Genomic DNA, 24,629 nt, shown 5'->3' on the forward strand with positions numbered 1-24,629 from the left:
AAAAATTAAGCAAAGTAAATTAAATTAAGTAAGTGGGCTAACTGCATACTATGATTTTATACTAGGCTTGTAAAAGTTATGGTAAAATAAAATTGTAAATAGGCAACTGCTCCTTGCAGATTAAGCTGCAAACATTTTCTGATTCAAAGGTTAAACATGCCATTTTAGGCTGTAATCTTCATTAATTACAGTATTAATCCTTTCTGTATACAGTTTACATTATTGTTACATTCATACATTTTGTTCATGGCTTAATAAACAATAATACTGCACTTATATGAATATTACTGAATATAAGAACCAAGAGATACTGAAACTGCAAATATGTAAATATAACAACACTATTTATAGAGTACATACTGTGAATGGGAAAGTGGTCTGTCTCAGACTTTACATACATACATACATACATACATACATACATACATACGTGTGTGTGTGTAGTTTTCTGTTGTTTTGTAATTTCATGTGATAATCATACTTTATTCCTCATATTCAGAAGTATAAAGTATAAATGTTGGTCTGTGACATATTAGTTTTTACCAACAGTAATCATAAAACACACTATATCAACTCACACAAAGTGTTGGATTTGTTGAAAGGTACTATACGTCTGTCTAGGAAGAATATGGAGAGAGTAACTCCCTCTAAAACCAAGATGTCTGTGAAACTCAAAAGGTAACATGAAAATAAATTCTAACAGAGTCAATTAACCTAGTGGTGCTGTTATTGTATTTGGGAGTTCTGTCATTTGAGGAGTAAAATACGATACAAAGACTTGTATTTTTTCAGAAGAGGGCAGAGTCTCAACTCCCATCTATCCTATGCATCTGGGAACAAACCACTTTATTACAGTGACGAAGAAAGAGTTGTCGGTGCGTCAATACTGCCAAGGTCTGTTGATATATATTTTTATGAGTTTTAACTCAAGTTACTTTAATTGTATGACTTTCTTAAATTCTTAAAGATACCCAAGAAAATAGCTAAAGACATCCTTGTCACATTTGGGACTGGCTCATCCACTGCTTTTTATTGGAAGTGGGAAAGTTTACCATAAATACTTTGTCAAGCATTGGTTTGACCTTGAAACATTTCTCATTAAACTGACACATAAGCCTATTGTTGGAAAAAAAAAACTTCCACTAAACACTGACCTCATTCAAACCCATTATGAAATCTATGATTGATGGAAACTTAACATTTATTTTATTTCATTTGTTGCATTTGGTCACTGGTTAATGCAGTCAAACAAGGTGAACATTAGCAAGCATGGTTGCTAGACAGTAACCAGCAATGCCCTATAAAACACTAAGATGTCAGATAGAGGTACAAACAAGACGCTTTTGTCTACCTCTTGTCTACCAGAGATGCATCCGGGAACAAACCACTTCATTACAAAGATAGACCCCACTCAATTGAGCAAACACATGAGAATTTGAAATAACTGATGGTCATTTTTGTTTTTTAGTAGGAAAAAAATACAAACATTATCATCACATTAAGATGTTGATGCATGTGTGGCATATAAATTGACCTTGTGGTCTCCACAGGGGCCTCCATGAGAGTTCCAAAAAGGTATCCAGTAGTCAGTCTGCCTTGCCTCTAAAAACAGACCTGGAATCCATATTTACGGTATGTAAATATATTTATATAAATATTTTTCTTCAGCTATCAATCTAAAAAAAATACTGTCTGTAGATGTTGCTATGCTGGTCCCATTCATGATTAAGGATTAAGTGACCTTGAATAACATTAAGGTCATCTTTATCTGGAAATAAAGGCAACATGAGCACTCATGAGTGCTGCTCATAAAACTGCGTACACAACAACTGACTGACATGGGCATGGCTAATACATCCATGCCATGATAGCACTAAAAACATAGCACTATTTTAATCGACCATTTCTAAGATGTGGCAACCCTTAGTTACTGCTGTTACACCTGTCAAGTTTCTCTTCTTGCAGGGCACATAATGCAGTTCACAGTAATAACCATGGCAGTTTTACCACTTGGAAAATGTGTCTGATGTCAAACAGAGGTAGACAAAGACACATACCTGCAGGGAAACAGAGCTTCCACACAGTGGGAAAATACTAAATAGTTTAACCTAACATGTAAGTCCACAAAATAATGTAGTTGGGCGGCTGTGGCTCAGGAGGTAGAGCGGGTCGTCCACTAATCGGAAGATCAGCGGTTCGATTCCTGGCTCCTCCAGTCCACATGCTGATGTGTCCTTGGGCAAGATACTTAACCCCAAAATTGCTCCTGATGGCTGTGCCATCAATGTGTGAATGGTTAGTGTCCTCTGATGGGCAGGTTGGGACCTTGCACGGTAGCCCCTGTACCCATTCAGCGTATGAATGTGTGTGATTGGGTGAATGTGATTTGTAGTGTAAAAGCGCTTTGAGTGGTCAGAAGACTAGAAAGGCGCTTTACAAGTACAGTCCATTTACCATTTGGTTAGGTGCTCCTTGGCCCTGGAAATAGCACTCGGTTACTACTGTATAGGTGGAAAACTAGTTGGCCAGGCATGCTAGCAGTTGTGCTTTTTTGGGAAATTCTGGCGTTTCAACCAAAATAAACTGGGAAGGAACCTCAGGTTCTTTGTAGGTATGGAGTTGTCAGAATAACTCTTGACTAACTTGACTCTACCATATACAATTTAAAAGGGGGTTTTAATCCTATACACAGACACATATGCACAAGTGTTGTTATTCACATTTATAAAGAACAGAGCCAAGCAAGGTCATGTATTGAATATATGATGAATTTGATAATTTGATGATGCCTGCTATTTTAATATTATATTTATTACATTAATTTATTTTGTTTCAGCGGCTTGAGCAGATCATTGGCACTTTTGTGAAGCACCAATTGGCAAGGTTTCAGAGGGCACTTAGTACAGATCAACCAGAATGGTTAGAAAGTGAGGATAAAGAGGTTGTGTATGGTGAGAGTGAAGAGCACAAAGAGGCCTTTCTAAGGATCACACAGCATTTCTTGAGAAGTATGAATCAGGACAATCTGGCTGACTGTCTGCAAAAAAGTAAGAGGCTTTTATTTCAAATATCAACATGATGTAAATAAATGGACATTGAATTGGTTTACATTTCAAACGTATAGTAGAACATGTAGACCTTTTTTGTGGGGGAACGGTAGTACATCTACTACTTACCCATAATGAGGAAAACTTCTTCTGCTTTACTATCCATTAGGAATCGCCACATGCAAGCGTCATCTCAAATATAGACTGTGGAAAAAAACTCAGCATTTGTTTGAGGGGACTGATGACGAAAGTAACCCAACACGTCTCGATCAGATCTACACAGAGGTCCTCATCACAGAAGAAGGAAATAGACAGATTGAAACAGAATCCATGAGACAAACAAGACCAGAAACAAGAATCAGATGTGAGGACATCTTTAAATCCTCCCCTGGAAGAGATCAACCAGTTCGAACAGTGATGACTTACGGAGTGTCTGGCATTGGAAAAACAATTTCAACTCATAAGTTCATTTGGGACTGGGTTGTAGGCAGAGCCAACCAGGACATAGATTTAACATTTCCGTTCACTTTCCAAGAGCTGAATTTGGTAAGAAAAAAAAAGTACAGCTTGGTGAGACTTCTTCATGACTTCTTTGGCGAAACCAAGGAAGCAGGAATCTACAGATTTGACAATTTCCAGGTTCTCTTCATCTTTGACGGTCTGGATGAATGTCTACTTCCTTTGGACTTCCACAACAATGAGATTGTGACCGATGCAACAGAGTTGACCTCAGTGGACATGCTGCTGACAAACCTGATCAGAGGGAAACTGCTTCCCTCCGCTCGCCTCTGGATAACTGCCCGACCTTCAGCAGCCAGTCAGATCCCACCAGAGTTTGTTGACAAGATGACAGAGGTCAGAGGGTTCACTGACCCACAAAAGAAGGAGTACTTCAGGAAGAGGTTCAGACAGACAACCATGGCCTCAAAAATAATCTCACACGTCAAGACCTCACAAATGCTTAACATCATGTGTCATATCCCAGCCTTCTGCAAGATCGCTGCTTCAGTTTTTGAGAATATGTTGACAACTGATGAAAGCCAAGAGCTGCCAAAGTCTCTAACTGTGTTTTACATCAGTTTCCTGTTGATTCAGTCCAAACTGCACTTCAGATATTACAGGAAAGATGATGATAACCCAGTCTGGAACACAAAGACAAGAAAGATGATTCTGTCTCTGGGAAAACTTGCTTTTGAGCAGCTGGTGAAAGGCAACCCCTTCTTCTATGAAGAAGACCTGAGAGAGTGTGGCATCGATATCAGAGCAGCTTCAGTGTATTCAGGATTGTTTACACCGATCTTTCATGAGAAGTCTAGGCGCAAGGTGTTCAGCTTTGTCCATTTGAGCATTCAGGAGTTTCTAGCTGCTCTTTATGTACACCTGAGATTCAACAACTCTGGTGTCAATCTTTTGTCAGACACACAAACAACCTCTCGGTGGCTTGTGACACTCAGACATAAACCTGCAGCAAAAGACCTCTACCAGAGTGCTGTGAACAAGGCCCTAGAATGTCCACATGGACACCTGGACTTGTTTCTCCGCTTCCTCCTTGGGCTTTCACTGGAAACCAATCAGAATCCCCTTCAAGGTCTGATTAAACCAATGGGAAATAGCTCAGGGACCATTCAGGAAACAGTCCAGTACATCAAGGAGAAAATGAAGGAGAATCTCACCCCAGAGAAAAGCATCAATCTGCTTCACTGCTTGAGTGAGATCAATGACCATTCTTTAGTGAAGATCAGACGGTCTCCCCACAGACCAGCTCTCTCCTGCTCAGTGGTCAGTGCTGGTCTTCATCTTACTGTCATCAAAAAATGATCTGGATGTTTTTGACCTGAAGAAATACTCTGCTTCAGAGGAGGGTCTGCTAAGGCTGCTGCCAGTGATCAAAGTCTCCTATATATCTCTGTAAGTGGATAGATAAGTGGATATATCAACAATCAGATGCTTTTTTTACAAAGGACCTTAGGTGTAAGAGTTCTTTAATTGTATGTCTGCTTCATTGATTGTTTAAGGCTAGTGGTTGAGAACCAATCACATTAAACATTGGTAAGTCGTGTTTTTGCATGTATATCTCTTTGAAGGTTGAATACGTGTAAGCTGACAGAGAGAAGCTGTGAAGTTTTGGCCTCAGTTCTCAGCTCCCCATCTTGCAATCTGAGAGAGCTTGATCTGAGTAACAACAACCTTGGGGATTCCGGAGTGGAGCTGCTATCTGCTGGACTGAAGAGTCCAAGCTGTAGACTCAAAACTCTCAGGTCAGGATAACTGTAAAAGGTGAACCCACACATTTAACACTGAGTTTTATGGCTTATTTTACTTTTATAGCAGATACCAAGTGACTATTTTGCAAGGCACAAGCAATCTCATGTTTGAAGTAGTCTGAAGTCTTGGCTCCCAAGCCCTAAACTTTGGTTCAAATGGACATAAATCAATAATGCTTCATAAAATTAGGGTTTATTCATTCTCAGTATATATTTCACCTACTCTCTGTGGATATAAATGGGGTGGATAAAATATTAGAAACACCTCTAAGTATAACAAAATACAGTTCATCAGCACCACAAACTGCAGCCTCTTCAAACCAGTTTCAACAAAAACTAAACACTATAACCTTCATGGGGGTAGGATTTATGGCAGGGCTGCTGTATAACTACGTGAGTTTTTAAACTGTCAACTGATTCAGTGTTTCCACACACACACAAATTGCTACTATAATTTTTTAATTTTGTCAGATATTGAAACTTAATATTCTCAAGCACTTCAATGAAAGAAGACCCTAAACTTCACCACATGTACTAATCACAATAAACATTAGTTACTATTTTCATACTTTTATGGCAATTCATTCATTATTTGAAACATCCACAAAAATGTTCAGTATATTTTCATGTCTTTGCAATTGTTTTTTGTTGTTGTTGTTTGTTTTTTATGTACCCGGTGATGAACACACACACATTTCTGAGATTTCCTGTATTGTTACTTTCGATCTTTGAACTGATGGACCTGAGGGTTTTAACCAATTCGTAGTTATTTGCTTCAGGGCTGCGATTCTGAGTATTCTTAATAGGTACTGGTCCATTACCTGCATTAGCTCTGGTGGTGATTTTCCAAGAATATGTATTGGGTTAACTGTTTTTCTTTTCATATTGAGAACACCCATGATACTCGCCATGACTAAATGCCAAAATGATTTTAAAATAGGACAGAAAAAGAAATGTGGGAGTGGTTTGCCTTTGTCCCACCGCATTTTCTCCAACAGTCTGATTTCATTGATGTGTTAATCTTAGAAAGTACATTTGGAGTAAAAATTTGTTTTATGAATTTCTCTGCACACTTGCTTCCATTCTTCTTCATTTAGCTGATCTCCCATTTCAGAAATCCATTTTTGTTGAAAACTGTTATTGGTGTTCATATTGTTTTCGAGAGTGTTTTTGATTACTTTGTGATTTTTAATCAGAAAGTTAATTAAAAGGTGCATTTCTTTAATAGTTTGGTTTTTAAATATTTTGACAGATAGGTCCTTACTTGCAGATATTTACAAAAAAAACAAAAACATTTTGTACCAATTTAAATCTAGAGACTAATAACTGAAATGAGTTTACGATATTGTTTATCAGCATTTGTGAATATGTTCTTAATCCTTTTGATGCCCATACTTTCAGTATTTTATCTAGTTAATTGTATATACATAACTGTATACAGTAAACTGTATATTATCTCTTTAAAGGTTGAAGGGCTGTAAGCTGAGGGAGAGAAGCTGTAATGCACTGGCCTCAGCACTCAGCTCTCTGTCATGTAGTCTGAGAGAGCTGGATCTAACTAACAATGACCTGGAGGATTCAGGAGTGAAGCAGCTTGCTGCTGGAGTAGAGAGTCCTAACTGTGCACTAGGAACTCTCAGGTAGCACAATGTCTTTTTATTATGTATTGTAATATGTATTTTTTTCAACTGAGTTCAATTGGGAAGCCATTTTACATTTTCATGTGTTTTGTGTTTCACCAGAAAATACTCAGAGCAGTCATCCACACTGGGCATAAAAAGTTAGAATTCCTGTTAACATAATTTTCAAAGAAAATATAGCACAAAAATGTTGGTTGAGTCAATCAGAAAAGGAAACAACTTTTGACATGGAGCAACTGAAAACTCTAAGCAGATTGTTAAAGTAGTAGGTCAACATTTTGGAAAATATGTTTATTTTCTTTCTTGCCAAGATTGATACAATTCATGTTTTTTCATTCAATATGAAGATAGAACCAGTAGCTTAGCAGTAACACTGGAAATAGGGGGAATCAGTGGGCCTGGCAAAAATCCACCACCCAGCAACTCTTATTTTGAATAATAAACACATATCTTATTTGTTTAATCTATACAAAAACCAAAGTGAAAGAAAAACAAGTTGTGATTTTTACAGGGGGTTATGTGTACAACTATTCCTTGGCTGGTCACTGTGACCCTGGATTGTCACTGTGCCTGACCACTTATGGGTCTAGGTTTATGTATGGAGTAAATAAACAGGATATAATGTGTTAATTAATAAGCTTTAGAAGTGCTGGAAGGTGGATTTTGTTACCTTTGGACAGAGCCAGGCTAGCTATTTCTCCATTTCAAGTCTTAATGCTAAGATAACCAGCTGCTGGCTCTTATATTAATCTTACAGTTATGGTGTTATCAATCTTCTCCTCTCCTTTAATTTAATTCTTACCTAAACAAATTGTTCAGAACTGTTAGAAGACTGTGTTTTGTGTGCACACAGACTTTCCGGCTGTCTGGTCACAGAGGAAGGTTGTTTTGCTCTGGCCTCTGCCCTGAGCTCCAACCCCTCCCATCTGAGAGAGCTGGATTTGAGCTACAATCATCCAGGAGATTCAGGAGTGAGACTTCTCACTGCTGGACTGAAGGATCCTGACTGGAGGCTGGAAACTCTCAGGTAAAGAGACACCTCCTTAAACAAGGCTGAGAGTTGATTAACGTTAACGTTATTAAGAATAATTTGAGAAATACTGTTTCACTTCTGTAGTGGTCGTGTCTAATAGGTAGTCAAACTTGTCAAATGCTTGTTTTTATTTTAAAGAATGTGTTGTTCTGACTATATTCTCTCAGGGTTGACCATGGTGGAGAGAAGAGGTTGACATTCGGACTGAGAAAGTGTAAGTGTGTGTTTTGTGCATCCTCTATAGACTTTCACAATCAAACTAATCATTTCCACACTTACAGAAACTAGAAACCAAACACTAATCTGTATAAGTGGTTTCTGTCATTTATGGTTAAATACATATTATTATAGCCATACTAGTGGTATGCCAATACGAATAGCAATTTTGGTCAGTCTGTCCACCACTTCAGTCCAGGGTGAAATATCTCAACATCTATTGCATGGATTTCCATGAGATTTGGTAAAGAAATTCATGATTGCCTATGAATCTTAATCATCCCCGGGGGTTTTCTGTAGTACCACCAGCAGGTCAAAGTTTTTACATAACCAGTTAATTATCTCAACCGTCTGTGAAATGGCTAATGCATTAAAGTTTATTGTCATGAGATTTCATTCATTTTAATTTACCTGCTGAACTCATGATGTTCCCATCCAGCCTCATCTGTACTGTATAATCTTAAGATAGATAACATAGTAATAACTACCACTAAAACATATTTAGAATTTCATGTTTCATTATTTTTTTATTAAAATTCAGATATCTTTACTACGCACTAGTATTACAGCAGTACATGTGTTTTAAACATCTGAGATGGTATATTGTATATATAGTACTTACATAGTACTTACAATTGTTCAGCAACCATATGACAGCTTAAAACGCGTGCATGAATTTTCATGATTTTATAATGTCTTACTTTAATTCATCATTGTCAAAGGGCCTTCTGGAAAGTTGAAGCTTGAAGCGTCTGGCAGTGTTATGGTAAGTTTTTTATTGTTCTTTTTTAATATAAATGTTTCTTACAGACATACGTGTGATATTTTAATGTCTACAAATAGTTACAACCCCTGCTCATTAAAAATGTACTGCCTTCTGAAATAGGACTTCAGTGACTGGACTGAGCTGAAACCTGTAGTCAACACGGTGGATGAAGTTCAAACCTATAGGTAGAAAGAAACAAAGCAACAAAGCAATAATTTTAGAAAAATTCAGTATTTCATTGTGTAGTAAATCAACAACTTGTTTTCACTTGCTCTTGGGAGGAACACAGGGAGAGGCCTTCATGCATGGATTACATACCAGCAGGACCCCTACTGGACATCACATTCACAGCTGGAATGTTAGAGGAGGTGCATCTCCCACACTGGATATGTACAGGCATGATAACCTTATTTATCATTTTACAACAGGCAAATACATACATTGATCTATCACATTTCTCATTACTCAAGTTGTGCAATTTTTTTGCAGATCACAACTCCACAATTTCAAACATTTTTGCAGTTCTGCATGTAGATAACTGTGGAGATTTTGTGGAAAAAGTGTCTGAAGTGACATCATCCCACGTCAAGCTACTCCAACCACATTTCTCTCCAAGAGGGGTCATGATCCGGAAGAAACTGGGCTTCCCAGTGAAAGTTTTCTATGACGTGTTAATATACCAGACAAACAAAGCATCCCTCACCCTGCATGTTTACCTGGTGCCACCTGATCCAGTCCTACAACAGGTTATTTGATTCTGTCACAGTAATGATATGAACTATTACAAAATGTAGCAGCAATGTTTTTACTACATGGCTACATGGAAACAGCCAATTTAAGCAATTTTATAGCAAAAATTAAATGTAAATATTTTCCCTCACAGGCAGTGGAGAGAGAGGAAAAATCTGATGCATCCAAAAGAATCCGAAAGCCAAGCCCCGACAAGCCCCTTCAGATGGAGAATCATTTCCTCCTCACAACAGACACAGACGTTGCAGAAATCTGCCCCAATGTATGGCTCAATTGTTAAAGCTGTTACTACTTTTCTGTATGTATTACATTTTTGGTAATTATAAATATCTATAGCCTTAAGTCTAAAGCCTTTTTCAATATTTCCTCTACAGAAACTGAAGCTCACATGTGAGAGGAGAAACCCCAATTTCTTTGAAGTGTTTATAAGAAACGCAGAAAGAGACTTCAGCCTAAAACTTGAAAGTGAAGAAAAGAGAAGTAAGGAAAAGGACACAGTCTGGACCTGCATTATTCGGAAAGGTCAGTGGCTTGTAAATTAAAATGACATACAATTCATGTTTAATCCACACATACCACCTTTGTCCTGTTGAGCTTAAAGGGGATATATCATTCACATTTACAGGTCTGTATTTTTAATCTGGATGATACTACTACCTGATGATTTTGACTGCAAGACTTACAGCTCAAGAAACTCCTTATTTATCATATACTCGCCCTTTAGGCCATTTTCAGACCAAATCCGGCAATGTGTGAAAAAGCAGCCCTCCCAGGGGTGGAGACCACATAGAGCTCAGCAAAAAAACACAGCGGTCATCCAGCAAGAAGTTGAACTAGACCACTTTTGCCAGAACACAAACTGACGTCACGCTGCGTTGGCCGGTCACATACATGCAACCACACATGCCTAGTAGATTACTTTGTAACGTGAATGCCGTATTTGATTGTTTATCTCACAACTATCGAGATGAAAGATAAAACATTTTCCACCGTGATAACTTTCCAGAGTTGTAAAATCCTGTCTGTGAGTATTACATTGCTTTGCAGTGTTTTGGCTTCTGATAAGTCCTTAAATGCATCAATCTGTAACTCCAACTCTACTTCCTGGATTGTATTTCTTTGTCTCATCAGCACCTCAAATAACATGCCCACACCACCGTAGCCCCCTGTACCAAATTGCCGGATTTGGTCTGAATGCAGCCTTATGCAGCCCCTCAGTTCAGCCTCAGTCTGAAACAGGCCGTTTTAGCTCCTGTCTCCTTAAGGCCCCCCTCCTGAAGAGCCCATGTGGTTCCGGAGACCTATTACAAATTATTGTAATAGGATTTTACTTTTTTTTTCAATCTTTACAAAAAATGCTAACTTCTCAAATACACGTATGAGCTTCAATTGCATCTGAAATATGAGTGGACAACGAAAAATAACACATGGAAAAACCTTAATGACAAAGCTACAGATGGCTGTTCATGGGCTTGCTTGACGAGCCGACGTCACCCCGTCAACAAAGTAGAGAAAAACATTGGAAATGGAGCATCCAGAGCAGGCTGAAACCCTGGCTTTTGATTTGCAGGGAGCATTTCTTCATACATTAACATGAAGTTTTGGAACTCTGATCATGTTAAACATAGACATCCGATGTCATGACAGAATGTAAACAGCAGAAAATCACAAAAGGCATACTATGTCCTCTTTATTATGTTTTAAAACACTAATTAAGGGAAATAATATCCATTAACTAATGAGCAGTTTAATCTCCAATTTATTTCAGATGACTACCAAAAAAGAAGCAGTTATCATGAACAAGGTAAGATATTTAATATAATTCATGAGAAAAATGTAAATTTCAAGAGACATAATGCTTTTTATATCTGTAATACATTGACCTTTGTCAGCTGACAATCCCATTTACATATACATTGTTTACATATTTCTTACGCTGCTATTAACTTCTAGTAAGTGTTGCCCCCTGGTCTGGTGGGTGGCAGGAGGGGTAAATGGTAAATGGTAAATGGACTGTACTTGTATAGCGCCTTTCTAGTCTTCTGACCACTCAAAGCGCTTTTACACTATGAATCAAATTCACCCATTCACACACATTCATACGCTGAATGGGTACAGGGGCTACCATGCAAGGTCCCAACCTGCCCATCAGAGGAAATCTAATCATTCACACATTCACACACTGATGGCACAGCCATCAGGAGCTATTTCGGGTTAAGTATCTTGCCCAAGGATACATCGACATGCAGACTGGAGGAGCTGGAAATCAAACCGCCTTTCTTCCAATTAGTGCACAAACCGCTCTACCTCCTGTTGAGGTGTTCATACACCCTGCAGCTTTATGTAAAAACAAAGAGACAGAAAACTTTAGCTTGCGTTCAGCTCGTCTGCAGGATTTATTCTGCTTCTTCAACATCAGAATATTCAACACTTGACTCCCTGAGGTGATCAACTAAATGCTCATTGTAGCATCAGGTAAGTTACTGTATCCTCAAATACAAGATATCCACAATATCTTCAAAAAATACATACGTAATCATAGTATAGGTAATTACATTGAAAACTGAAGCACTGTGAAATAACCAAAATGAATGGCCTTAAGTGTCCTTGTTCTTCAGTTGTGCTTGAATTACATATTAATCAACAGAACACAAAAAAACTTTTTGTTCTTATTTTGTCACTGCAACTAACAATTTCCCAAGTTCAACACTTTCATCCCCATGCACATAAAACAATAAGTGTACAACCTCACAGTGAGTAACTATTAAATTTACACCTCATATTACTCCTACTCCATTGTCAAACATTCACCTCCTCCAAACAGACTGTGGAAACATGCACTAGCACTTTATGTATCCTCAGATTGATTAACAAGCCAAAACAAACCCCTTTTACGTGTCTTATTAGCATTTCAATTGTACTCTGTATTCTAACTTACTCATTAGCAACAGGTCCGCTAGCCTAGCATCACGGTGTATAGCTAAACATCTCCATTTCAACACATTACTGCAAAACCACTCAACTCTAACGTTGCACGTCATCACAAATGATTCACAACACTCTTATCCCTTATACTGGAGGGAAAACAGAGGCAGAAAACTTTAGCTTGCATTCAGCTTGACTGCAGGATTTATTCTGCAGTGCTTGCCTCAACGGGTTTTCAATTCCTCCCAAGCGCTAAGCACCCTCTAGCAACCTGTTTAAGCATCGCATTGACACGGTAACAAGAAGAGTACAATGGAATTTGGAATTTAATCACTATTAAACACAATAAAATAAAAAATACAGGGGTGTCTATTTTTAAACACATTTAACTTATTATTTTTGCAATGAACTGTACCAAAGTCCTGATGACTTTTTAACATCTTTTTATTCCATTTTTAATTCCTGCAGATACATTTTTAACCCTTTACACTCTGCATATTTATGTCTGGTATACACAACATTTTTAACAAGCTCTGTTGTGTTTTTTCCAATGCTTTTATCTTCCCTGACTGCCTCAGGTCAGCATTTCGTGGATCGCCATCGGACAGCTCTGATTAACAGGGTGAAAGATACAGAAGCCATCCTGGACGAGCTCAAGGACAGGGGGTTGATCTCAAATGAGAACTATGACACTGTGAGAGCTTTGACAACCACACAAAATCAGATGAGGGAAATTTTCAGGTTTCTGAACTCAGCTGGCAGAAGAGGCAAAGACGCTTTCTATGAAATCATGAGAGGGATGAAACATCTGAGGCCTCTCATTTCTGAACTTGAAGGATCTGGGTAAAGGGACGAAACTGAGGAGAAGCTTCAGACTTCAGCAAGTGGATGTTTGTCTTTAAAAGCTCATGGAAAATTTTCTAAATCAATATGTGGAGACCTATTGTATATATTCACCTGAGGCCATGGGACATTCTGCACAGTAAATATGTTCTGAATGAGTAATAAAAGCTCAGAAGAAATATTTCTTTTTGAAACATGTCTTTTTTCATACATATTTTTAACATTTAATCTAATAAGTGAGTGAGTGCACAGGAGCACAAAACAGTGTCCATATTCACAGAGAATTAACCAACTCTGTATTCTATTAAGATTTTTAGCCTCTTTTAGATCATGATTTCACCATTTTTTAAGCATATTTAGAAGCTGTTTGCCAACACAACTCATTGCTAACAATTTAAGACATATAGGTGTAACAAGCAGCTTGAGTTGTTTTTTCTGCCCTCTAGCGGTCAAAAAAAGTATCGATAAATGCAACCTTAAAGTGGCTATAATCAATATTTTTCATATTTTTATTTTTATTTTTTTACATTATCTACAGTGTATCAAGTGACAATGTGTGATTTTATAGATGTCTCTCATAGTGATGAACCTACAGAGAATTATCAGCGACAGTGCAGCTCCCCTCTGCTTTTCGGAGCTTTATAGCGAGTGTCAGCTCATTATTTAGCTGGCCAGCTGCAACTTTACTGTTTTGGTTCACTCTCACAGCATAGTTTTTGGCCACAGCGGGCAGCTGTTTACAGAGAAAAAGCCATGAAAACCCAATGTACATGACCTGCTCAGCACCAAACATCTAACATAGTTAGTGATGAGCTAGTGAACATAGTGGAGCATTTAGAAGCTGAAGAACCAGATATTTCCATTGAGAGTTGGTAGAGACCAAAAACAGAGCTAAAAGAGGGTGAATATTGGACTTATATTCACCAGGTGGACAGAAACACAGTTACAAATGAAAGATGATGTTGCTCCAAACTGTTTAAAAAAGTAACTGTTTGTTATATTTTATATTACTTATGATTACTTGATTTTTGTGTATATTTTGACTGTTGTGCATCACAACACCAAGGCAAACTTCTATGTGCAAACCTACTTGGTGATAAACCCGTTTCTGATTCTGATGACTACTATAGATTATGATGGTCAACAAAGTTTTGAAATAAAAATGGTGAATTATTTTCATCCTGCGTCACTGATTTTTTTCCTTGTGAAATTTCTGTCCTCCAGTTTATCTTGTCACCGATGCATCAAAGTCAATTTGCAAGAATTCTGTACATTTGTGAACTAACTGTCTCTAGAGAGCAATCACAGAGTAATCACATATACAAATAACAGTGCAAAGATTGAGATGTAAATAAGCACTTTAGATGTACATGTACTTCAGATTTTTGGTCTCAGCTTTGCAGGATAATCATTTTGATCCTTATCCTTCAAATTTTGAGTCAAAAGACTGTATACACATATAACTCAGAGCCTTTTTGGTAGGCAGCAGGTCACCTAAACTGTACAATGAATACATGTTTAATATGAAGCAGTATAAGCATGTATACATAATTGTTGCACATACCATTTACTATAAAGTAAAAAAATTTCTGATACCCAAGCATTAAATAAAACAGTTTCTTAGTTTGGAAAAAACTACTGGGTTTTATTTTTGCAGAGGTCACAAAAGAATGTATGAATGTATACAGTTACTTCAATGCAAATGATCCATCACTTGAAGCACAGGAATGCCAGAAAATAAATAATAGATGACAAGAAAAATAGGTATTCCTTGCTAACAAGGTGTAAAATCCGTGTCACATACAGTTTTGAATATCAGTAATGTCAGAATGTCACAGGTCCTACTGGCTTATCTGAGCCATAAGCCCCTCCAGCTCTGGACGTGCCTTGAAACGTGCTTGGAAATCAGCCTCGGTGTGCTGAGGAGGAAAAACAGAAAGAGAAAGAGACAATGTATTATTAAAATGTTATGCCAACAGTGTCTGACCTGTTTAGATTTTCCACATCTTTTAAAAATTGTTGAGATTTTAAAAATCACAACACATCTGAGGAAAGGAGAGGAGAAGAGAAGCATCCAGGATCATGCTGTCGATGAACAGAAAATTAATCGCCAACTATGTTGATCGATGAATCGTTTTTAGTCAAAATTTTCTGGTTCCAGCTTCTCAAATATAATATAAGAGAACATATTTTCAGTTTTTTTGGGGGGTGGGGTTTCAGTCTTCAATTTATAGTAAATTGACTATGGTTGGATTGTTGACTGGGACAAAATGAGGCAATTAGGGATTTGGGAAACAGTGATCATCATTTTTCACCATTTTTGGACATTTTATAAACCAAACGACAGATTAATCGAGTGAAAATAATAGTTAGTTGCACCCTCAGCTTCAGTGTAATATGGCAACGCTGTTTTCATGCGAACTCACCTCCTTCACAGAAAATTGAACTCCCTCAGGTTGATGCTTTAAAAGAACTTCCATGAAGACGGGACACAATGCAGCGTTCAGACTGCTCAGTTTATAAAATTAAGACAAACGGATAAATACAACACACAATAACAACCAAGTTGAAAACTAACTCAGTATGCATGCTGAGTGTCCAAACTGTGGTAAAAAGGGATTCAAATCAGATAAAACACAAACAAATCTCAGTTTTACCTGAACAACACGTTTATGAGTCTTTAGGACGGCGTCAACGTACATCTTGGTTCCTTGCTCTCGCATTAGCATGACCTCTGTGGTTTTAGTTGGCAAAGCATAGCTGCATGTGAAGAACAGTGATTAAAAAAAAACAGACATTACTTACTCATCACATCAAAGCCTTTAAATAAAACAATCCTTGCATCTAGTTCTATTGTGTTGCTAAGATTATGACAAGGAATCATCTTGACTGCAGCTTGGAAGTACAAGTCACTACATTTTTGTCAGAGTTATTTTGTTATTACATGGCAATACAGTGGAGAGCAGGGACTGTTTTAAACTCCTCTGCGGTGCATTCAAGTGACTGTTGAAGGCTTCAAAATGAAATTCAAGAGTCGGCTGCCAGACAGCAAACTTTAAGGATACAGTGATTTTCTATATTTTTCTTATGATCAACAAATCTCATGTGCAGAGCCAAACCAACAATGAATCGATCTACTTACATATATTGTGTTTGTATCCAAAGCCTGATATATCTTATTCCTCTGTGCCATAGAGCTCCATTATTGTCCTCAGTGAGCCACACCGCAGCACTGGGTGACATGTTCCTTCACCACAACGATTATGGCCACTTTAGTTTGTTTAGAAATGGCTCCAAAGACTAATAACAGCGATCAAATTTTTGGGCTCAGGAGAGTAGTTCTTTGTACGGCAGATGCCACTGTACACATGTGGGAACACAATTCTGTTTACAGAGCTTCACTAGCTCGCTGTGCTATATATCACAACCTCTTGACTTTGTACCACATTGTAAATTTCTCAAAGAAAATCAGTTGTCAAGAGGTTATGATATGTAGCACAAAAATATAGCAAAGCACTGTAAAAGGGAACAGTGCATTCTCAGTTTATCTGCCGTACACAGAACTACTCTCCACAGACTGAAAATGTGATTGGTGGTATTAGTCTTTGGAGAGGTTTAAAACTTACTACTGTCACAATAACCTAAAGGTTGAAGGAACATGTCACCGGGTGCAACAGCGTGGCTCATTGAGGTGTTTTTAATAGTTTTTGAACAACTATGGTACAGAAGAATAAGAAATATCAGGCTTTGGATACACACATAATACTTGTAAGAAGGATAAATTCATTGTTGGTTTGGCTCGGCAAATGAGATTTGTTGGAAAAAAAAAAAAAGTATAGAAAGTCGCCAGCTACATCCTTTAATGTACCTTACCAGTGTGTTGAGGATGTGTCTAGCTGTGATGAAGGTCACTGATGTTTCTTTCATTTTACATTGATTTCCTGTCTGTCTTTTCAGTGTTTGTAAATATTCTCACCCGTCGGCCACTTTGAGACTGAGTCGGTTGCAGAGGTTGTTGATATACTGGGAGTAATGCTCCACCACTGTCATGTGATAACCCATAAGTCCCATATGCTGTATCCTTCGCTGGTTAGATGTGTTTTATTGGCGTGATTTGACGTTTGTCTCTCCTTTACTTTGGCTAAATAAACAAAAAAAAAAAAACAATAACAAAAAATGAGACGCTTTACAACTCTGTAGATCCATTCATGTTTCCTCACCAGATGTTTTTAAAATACCCACCAAAACAGCCTTTTTATATACGGTTTTCACAACAAAAAAATTAATAATTACCGCTTCTTTGGGTAAATGATTATGTCATTTCCCAGTCCTGTGGATTGGCATGCTTTTGTATTGTCATTCGTTTACAGCAGACATGCCTCCTGTAGGGAACAACTGTCTAGTCAACAAAACTTACACTACATATACTGTGTACACATGACACACAACTGGGTATTTTAAGGCAAGAGTTTGTCTTGCAACTTTATCTGTTTTAGCCATTTCACAAAGTAGACAGCGGTAACACAAATATTTAACATGCAAATGACAAGTGTGCTCCTCTTAGTCCTGTTTAGATCTACTATTCATACCAGATAACAATATACTATTAATTCATATTAAATTTTAAATACTTAGCCCAAACACTCCTCTTAGCTCAATCACTCCCCCCTTAAAATCACATGTGAGGGTGTAATACAAACTGATATCTGTTATAACAGATATCAGATTGACATATCAGATGACAGATTAGTGCTGCTCAAGGACGCCACAGTATTTGTTAAGTAGGCTTGGGACAATGAAAGGAGTGTTCTGGCTGAAACGAAACTGTTCAGAGTTAATAGAAAGGAGGAGAAACGGGAAACGAAAGACAGATCACACAGAGGATGAGAGTAAGGTGGGCTGAGGTAAGCCGCTTTTGATATTGTTTTTTTTGTTTGTTTTTTTTTACTTTAAAGCACTTTGTTGGTATTTTCTAGAATTATGAGGCAACATAACGCATACACAGATTAGATGTGTAGTGTTTCTGTTTGGCAAAAATATAACAACCAGTTGAAGAGGGAATCTTAAAAAACAATTTAAGCATTTGAAAGAAATAATTTGGATTTTTATGACTGCATGTAAGTACTGAGTACTGTGTCAGTATATGGTGCTAGCTGTTGTGGATGACAGATGCTGGAAAGAATCACTCATTAATCTTTATTCAGTATCGCTGGGATGTATGTCATAGCCTACTGGAAAAAAAACTAACTGGAAAGATGAGCTAAACACGAAAAAAGCAGTTTGTGTGATTTCAGAGAGGTTTATATGTGTGTGCCTTCACCAAATGAAGTGACAAAATATTAGGGAACATAAGTGCGCCGAGCTTTCGACCTGCTCTGAGAAGGAGAGCAGTGGATTTATTCTTGACACCCAGATTGCATCGCCACACCCTTTAATGCGCCTTTCCTCAGACTGTGACGCACTGTGAGTCAACAAGGCCCAATCCCAATGCCCCCCATAAACCCTGAACCTTGAACCCTCACGGACTTAATTGACTTCACCTGGTAGGCCTAAGTGCTTGAGTGCAAGAGGCTGCGACGGCTCGAAATGGTTTAAATAGGATTGGTATCGTACTTTATGACAAATCACGTTACCTGACACCAAAACATGTTACATATGATTGTGGGTTTGGGACTTATTATTCAATACTTTATTGCCATATCAACATGATTGATTGGAATTTGTCTTAGTGAGCTCACTTAAACAAAAATAGAGAAAGACAAAAATAGTAAAATCACTCACTCATCAAGCACATAATACAATAAACAAAATATAAAACAGATAAGTAATATCCAATCCATAAAATAATCATGTGCACGACAGTCAAGTAAGGGACTGACTGCCTGATTTGAACATCTTCCAGGCTCTTGCCTTGCAGAGTGGATGAGAGGTTATTGTCAAATAATCAATTTACTCGTTTTTGTCAAAACAGCATCATTAAGCAAAAATTAACAGAAATGGTTGATGAATAAACTAGGTGTGTAATACAACCTCTGCTTGCATTCCTCAGATGTCATGTGTTTTTATGTATCTTAAATCTTTGTTAATGTAATGTTTCTTTGTACATTTAGGCATACCAGTCCACCCACTGTGCCAGGCTGAACACCCATATGCCAGTATGTTTACTGTTGGTTTTTTTTTGTTGTTATTGGGTTTTTTTGTTAACACTTCCGGGCTTTCCATGGTAACCCTGTATTTAACGCTGATTTAATGTCATAATGTGGTGAACTGTGAGTAATTCCCTCAGGCAAATTCTGCAGAGATGCGGACTTACAGAATGTGTGGATAAATGGCTCAAAATGTCTGCCAGAGAGCCCTCATGCACTTGTTGATTTGACAGAGGGACAGCCCTAAGCCCTTGTGGATTCAGCTGGAATGCGCCTCAAATTCTGTGACTCCCTGAGTTTTGACATTGGGATTGGGCCCAAGATACCGTCAAATACCAATGCTTTGTCATGCCCCAACACACAAGGCATCCTTTAGCATATATATGAGACACACCAGGCCTTCAACTAACGTCAATGTAAACCCATCCATGTCATTATTAGATACTCAGAGCAACTGCTCCGGTGTTATGCCAAGTTCTTCCTGACCACCGAGAACACCATGCACCTCACGGGAGCGCGCACAGCAGTTTAAAAATAATATAATCTTCTTTGTCAGGTTGATCAATGATGACAAATTATGTGAAGTGGGTAGTTTTTGAATGTTTAAAGGTCATCAGTGCTTTATCAGACTCAGTAGTAGTAGCATTTCCTCAATACAACTGGTCTGAAATTTAATCAAGTTTCCTTGATTAATTTCTCAGTATTTCTTAGAGCGAAATCTTTGGTGTTCTTTGTTAATGTGTTTTTAAGCATGGGATTTCAGATATTTTGGCTGTATTTCCTGTTTTGGCTCGAGAGTGTAAATTTCATATGTTTAATAATGACCTAAGCTGAGATAATAGGGGTGCATTACTTGGCAGCAACAATCAGTTCTTCCAAATAACGCATGCACCCTTCAAATCTCAGTAATGTCACTTCAAATCAAAGTTTGACAGGAATCAAATGGTTTTATCAGCACATACTTTATTTGAACGATTTTGACAGTGAATTTGACACCCCACAATCATTTTTCCATACTTAAAAACCTAATTTTAGTATAACTATCTGAAATCCTGTGCTTAAAAAAACACAGTCACAGAACACCGAAGAGTTCCCCCTAAGAAATATTGAGAAATTAATCAAGGAAACCTTGTAGATATCAGACCATTTGTATCGAGGAAATGGTACTACAACCAAGTCTCGTAAAACATTGATGACCCTAAATGTTCAAAAGCTATAGTCCTCAGATCATTTGTCATCATTGAGGCTAGTTTCCCTTTAGCTGTGTGTGCTCCCGTGAGGTGCATGGTGTTCTCGGTGAGCAGGAAGAACTTGGCATAACACTGGAGCAGTTGCTCTGAGTGTCTAATAATAACATGGATGGGTTTACATTGGAGCTAGTTAAAGGCCTGGAGTGTCTCATATATATGCTAAAGAGTGCCTTGCGCATCAAGGTGTGTCAAAGCATTGGTCTTTGACGCCCTGGGAATACATCTGCTTGTATCTTGGGCCCAGTCCCAATGTCAAAACTCAGGGACTCACGGACTTTGAGGCACATTTCAGCTAAATCCACAAGGGTTTAGGGCTGTCCCACTGTCAAATCATCAAGTGCATGAGGGCTCTCTGGCATACATTTTGAGCCCTTGTAATCATTGATCAACCTGACAAAGAAGATTATACTGTTTTAAACAGTACTTTGCCTTAAAAAAACATTACAATGTTTTCACTTTAGCTGTGCACACTCCCGCAAGGTTCATGCACTTCTTGGTGGGCAGGCAGAACACTGGCCGTCCATTTATTCCAATATTAACCCGCCCACAGTGCTACAATGGTGCAGACACATACCAGACGTACTGCGAGTTGGGCGGTATTTGTTTTTTCTCTACCATTTTCAACATGGCAGCCGAGTCACAAACTTTCTCATTTTACAGCTGAACAGTACACTGTAGTATGTTTTTGAAAATATTTGAGCAGTAAAATAGGCAATGCAGTAACAGAATCTGGATTCATATTTGATTAGCATTGCCTAGTTTGATAATTTGATGTGAGTTTCATGAGCTGGCCGCATTGCGCTGGACAGAACTCATTTGCATAAAGTTGAGGTCGAGTCGTGGTTGTGCAAATTCAGATACGGTGGTTGGTCCGTCAACTCGCAGTGCCGTATCCATCATGCACTGTGTGACCAGATCTCCTGTTCCCCATAGAAAATGATTGGGATCCGTCAACTTGACATCTGTCAATGGATTTGGTGTGTCTCAAACGGGTAGCTCCTGGTCTGAAAAGTGAAGCCAATGCGGAAGTGCCTTAAACCAGCATTCTTTCTAATGGCCAGCAGGGAGCGACTCCACCGGTTTCAAAGAAAAGTCTTAAATTGTATGGAAGTCTATGAGAAAATGACCCTACATCTCACTTGATTTATTACCTCAGTAAACACTTTCCTAATGAGTTTATGGTCTCAATCACTAGTTTCAAGTCTCCTTTGCTTTAGAACGGGGCTACCTTGTGATTGACAAGTCGGTGCCACGGCAACAACATTAATTGTGTTATGTAACGTAATCATGGCGTAACCCCAATTTGACACAGATGAAAGAGACATCTGTAAATCAGCAAGTACATTTTTTGAGCATCACAATCCCTGCGAAATGACTCGTTTCACTATCTATAACTACAATTGTTTTATTCCCATTCAAGTTAGCCAGAGGGCTAAACTGGAAGTTAGTCATCTTGGCTGGTGGAAGTTTCTAGTGAGCATGTTCCATGGGCACATTGGACCCATAAAAGCTATGCAGTATGTTTTCAGGAAGTAGCTTTTTTGGCTTCATGCACCACTGAGCAATTTTCATAGGAATGAACGGGGCCCCACCTGTGACGCTGTATCCAGTTCTCTTTATACATCTATGCTTCTGACTCCAAAAATCAAAGATGGTGACGATCAAATCACCAAACTTGAAGCTTCACAACAGCAGTCCACAAACCCATGGGTGATGTTACAGTGACTACACCCTTATTTTTTTACAGTCTATGGCAGTCACATCTTGCATCAGTAATATGGTGCCAGTGCCAAACAAGAAGCATTCTTATTAATTGTTCCAATGGAAAACAAGAGCAGCCTACCAATGAAGAAGTCTGAGGCTACTGGGAAAGAAGCAGAAGGATATGTATCCATAGCCAAGGTGTTCAATAAAATACTGTTGGCATTTTTTGTTGTTCTACGCCATTTTGCTGACACGATATGATTGTTGTTGTTTTACGATGCTATCCAGTTTATTAAATAATCGGACCTGCAGCGGTCGAAAGGCTGTGGCCACTAGCCAGCTGTAGGGACGGGTATGGTTAAAATTTTATCTTTATCTTATCCACAAAAAATGTATTTGTCCCGTTTTGCAAATATCACAGAGATACAGCAGACTGCATGAATGCCATCTGAGCATTTTTTATTTCCTTGTTGGAAAAGGCACATATCAGACTCTATGATTCAGCTGATAAAGATTTATACTCTCTGTTAATATTTGAACTTTGTTCCGGGTTTTTCAATCCAAAGTTCAGAGCTGCTGTTGACCCAGCATAGTTTCCCCATGTGTCTACACAGGAGGCATTCAAGTACAGTGTTGAGCGTAGATCACCCACGTATTCGAAGTGCTCAGAGCCCAATGCACAAATTTGTATGTAGTTACACGTGTAAAATGGAGGAAATCAGACTTGACAGCGCTGTGAAAAAATATAGGAAAACCCTGAAGTCTAATGATGAAATTGAATTTCATGAAATTGTGAAATGTGCATTCGAATATAGGACTAAACTGGCATTAAAAACAGACACACATAAATGCCCCCCAAGAACACCTCAATGCCCCCCTTTCAAAAATATTGCTTCCAGCGCCCCCCAGTGTGCTCTAAATGCCCCCTGGGGGCAGTACCGCCTTCTTGAGAGACATTACATTATGTAATCAACGTTGTCGCCATGGTAGCAACTTGTCAACCGCAAGGTAGCCACGCCCTAAAGCATACCCTGTTCCAGTTGTATGGAAATCTATGGGAAAATGACCCCACTTCACACTTAATTTATTACCTCAGTAAACACTTTCCTAATGAGTTTATGGTCTCAATCATTAGTTTCAAGTCTCCTTCAATACATCATGATGTTCATTTTGTAAATGATCGTCCCATTTAGAGTAAAATACACGATAAAGCAGTGTATGCTTTATAGCTACCTTGTGATGGACAAGTCGGTGCCACGGCAACAATGTTGATTACGAAACATAACTAGGTTGAACCCCAGATTCGCAAAGTATAGGTGTAGCTGCCTCTATTTCACAGTGTGTTTTCAGTTCATGAAAGTTAATTGTAACATTTTGGTCTTCTAAAAAGTCTTGTTCAGGGTTTTGTTGTGATATAAAGACCCTCTAAGGAGTTGGCTGTTCAGTTTTTTTGGAAAGCACATTTTGTTTTAAGGGTTTTAAGCATGTTTTTCGCTAGCAAAGACAAAGAAAAACCATCTGATTGGATAACATTCTAAAATTACAAATATTCAACCAATTGGCATAAGGTCATGAGATGCTACATGACCTGATCATGTGTTCACCTATATCTATATCCATATATGGAGTTTTACTTTCTTAAGACATAGGACACCAGGGAGTCCCAAACCAAATATGGCTCTTGACTTTTTTTGCTAAGATAAAGCCCAGCACATTACCTTTTTTGGGCAGTTAATGATAAAAACAATACTACTAGGTATTTGACTTATTCTGTTTCCACAGTGATGGTCAAATCCAAGATGGCGATGGTCAAATCACCAAACTTGAGGCTTCAGAATGGCAGGCCACAAACCCATGGGTGATGTCACGGTGACTATGTCCATATTTTTTTTACAGTCTATAGCAGTGGTTCTCAACCTTTTTTATGCCAGCACCCCCCTATCCATTATCCAGGTCTCTTACCACCCCAATCAATTAAAATGTAGGTTAATAGTCTCCCCTGAATATTAATGTTGATTATTATTTTGTGTTATATCATTAAAATA

The 24,629-nt window shown here is 38.2% G+C and overlaps 2 protein-coding genes and 1 pseudogene across 2 annotated transcripts; 2 read left to right on the top strand and 1 right to left on the bottom strand.

The window, feature by feature from the left end:
- The first annotated feature begins 436 nt into the window (after window positions 1–436).
- LOC121889851 lies at window positions 437–9,544 on the top strand (annotated as a pseudogene).
- A 2,487-nt stretch (window positions 9,545–12,031) lies between these two features.
- On the top strand, window positions 12,032–13,559 carry LOC121889850 (apoptosis-associated speck-like protein containing a CARD). Its single transcript, XM_042402067.1, has 2 exons — window positions 12,032–12,191; window positions 13,220–13,559. Exons 1-2 carry the CDS (start codon window positions 12,173–12,175, stop codon window positions 13,486–13,488), a joined length of 288 nt encoding a protein of 95 aa, XP_042258001.1. The 5' UTR covers window positions 12,032–12,172; the 3' UTR covers window positions 13,489–13,559.
- A 1,541-nt stretch (window positions 13,560–15,100) lies between these two features.
- On the bottom strand, window positions 15,101–17,570 carry LOC121889849 (39S ribosomal protein L48, mitochondrial-like). The gene is made up of 4 exons (XM_042402066.1): window positions 17,461–17,570; window positions 16,141–16,244; window positions 15,911–15,999; window positions 15,101–15,403 (listed from the first exon to the last, which is right to left on the bottom strand). Exons 1-4 carry the CDS (start codon window positions 17,553–17,555, stop codon window positions 15,326–15,328), a joined length of 366 nt encoding a protein of 121 aa, XP_042258000.1. The 5' UTR covers window positions 17,556–17,570; the 3' UTR covers window positions 15,101–15,325.
- Window positions 17,571–24,629: the final 7,059 nt, after the last annotated feature.

Source organism: Thunnus maccoyii, chromosome 22 (assembly GCF_910596095.1).
Source record: "Thunnus maccoyii chromosome 22, fThuMac1.1, whole genome shotgun sequence".
Taxonomy (NCBI): Eukaryota; Metazoa; Chordata; class Actinopteri; order Scombriformes; family Scombridae; genus Thunnus; species Thunnus maccoyii.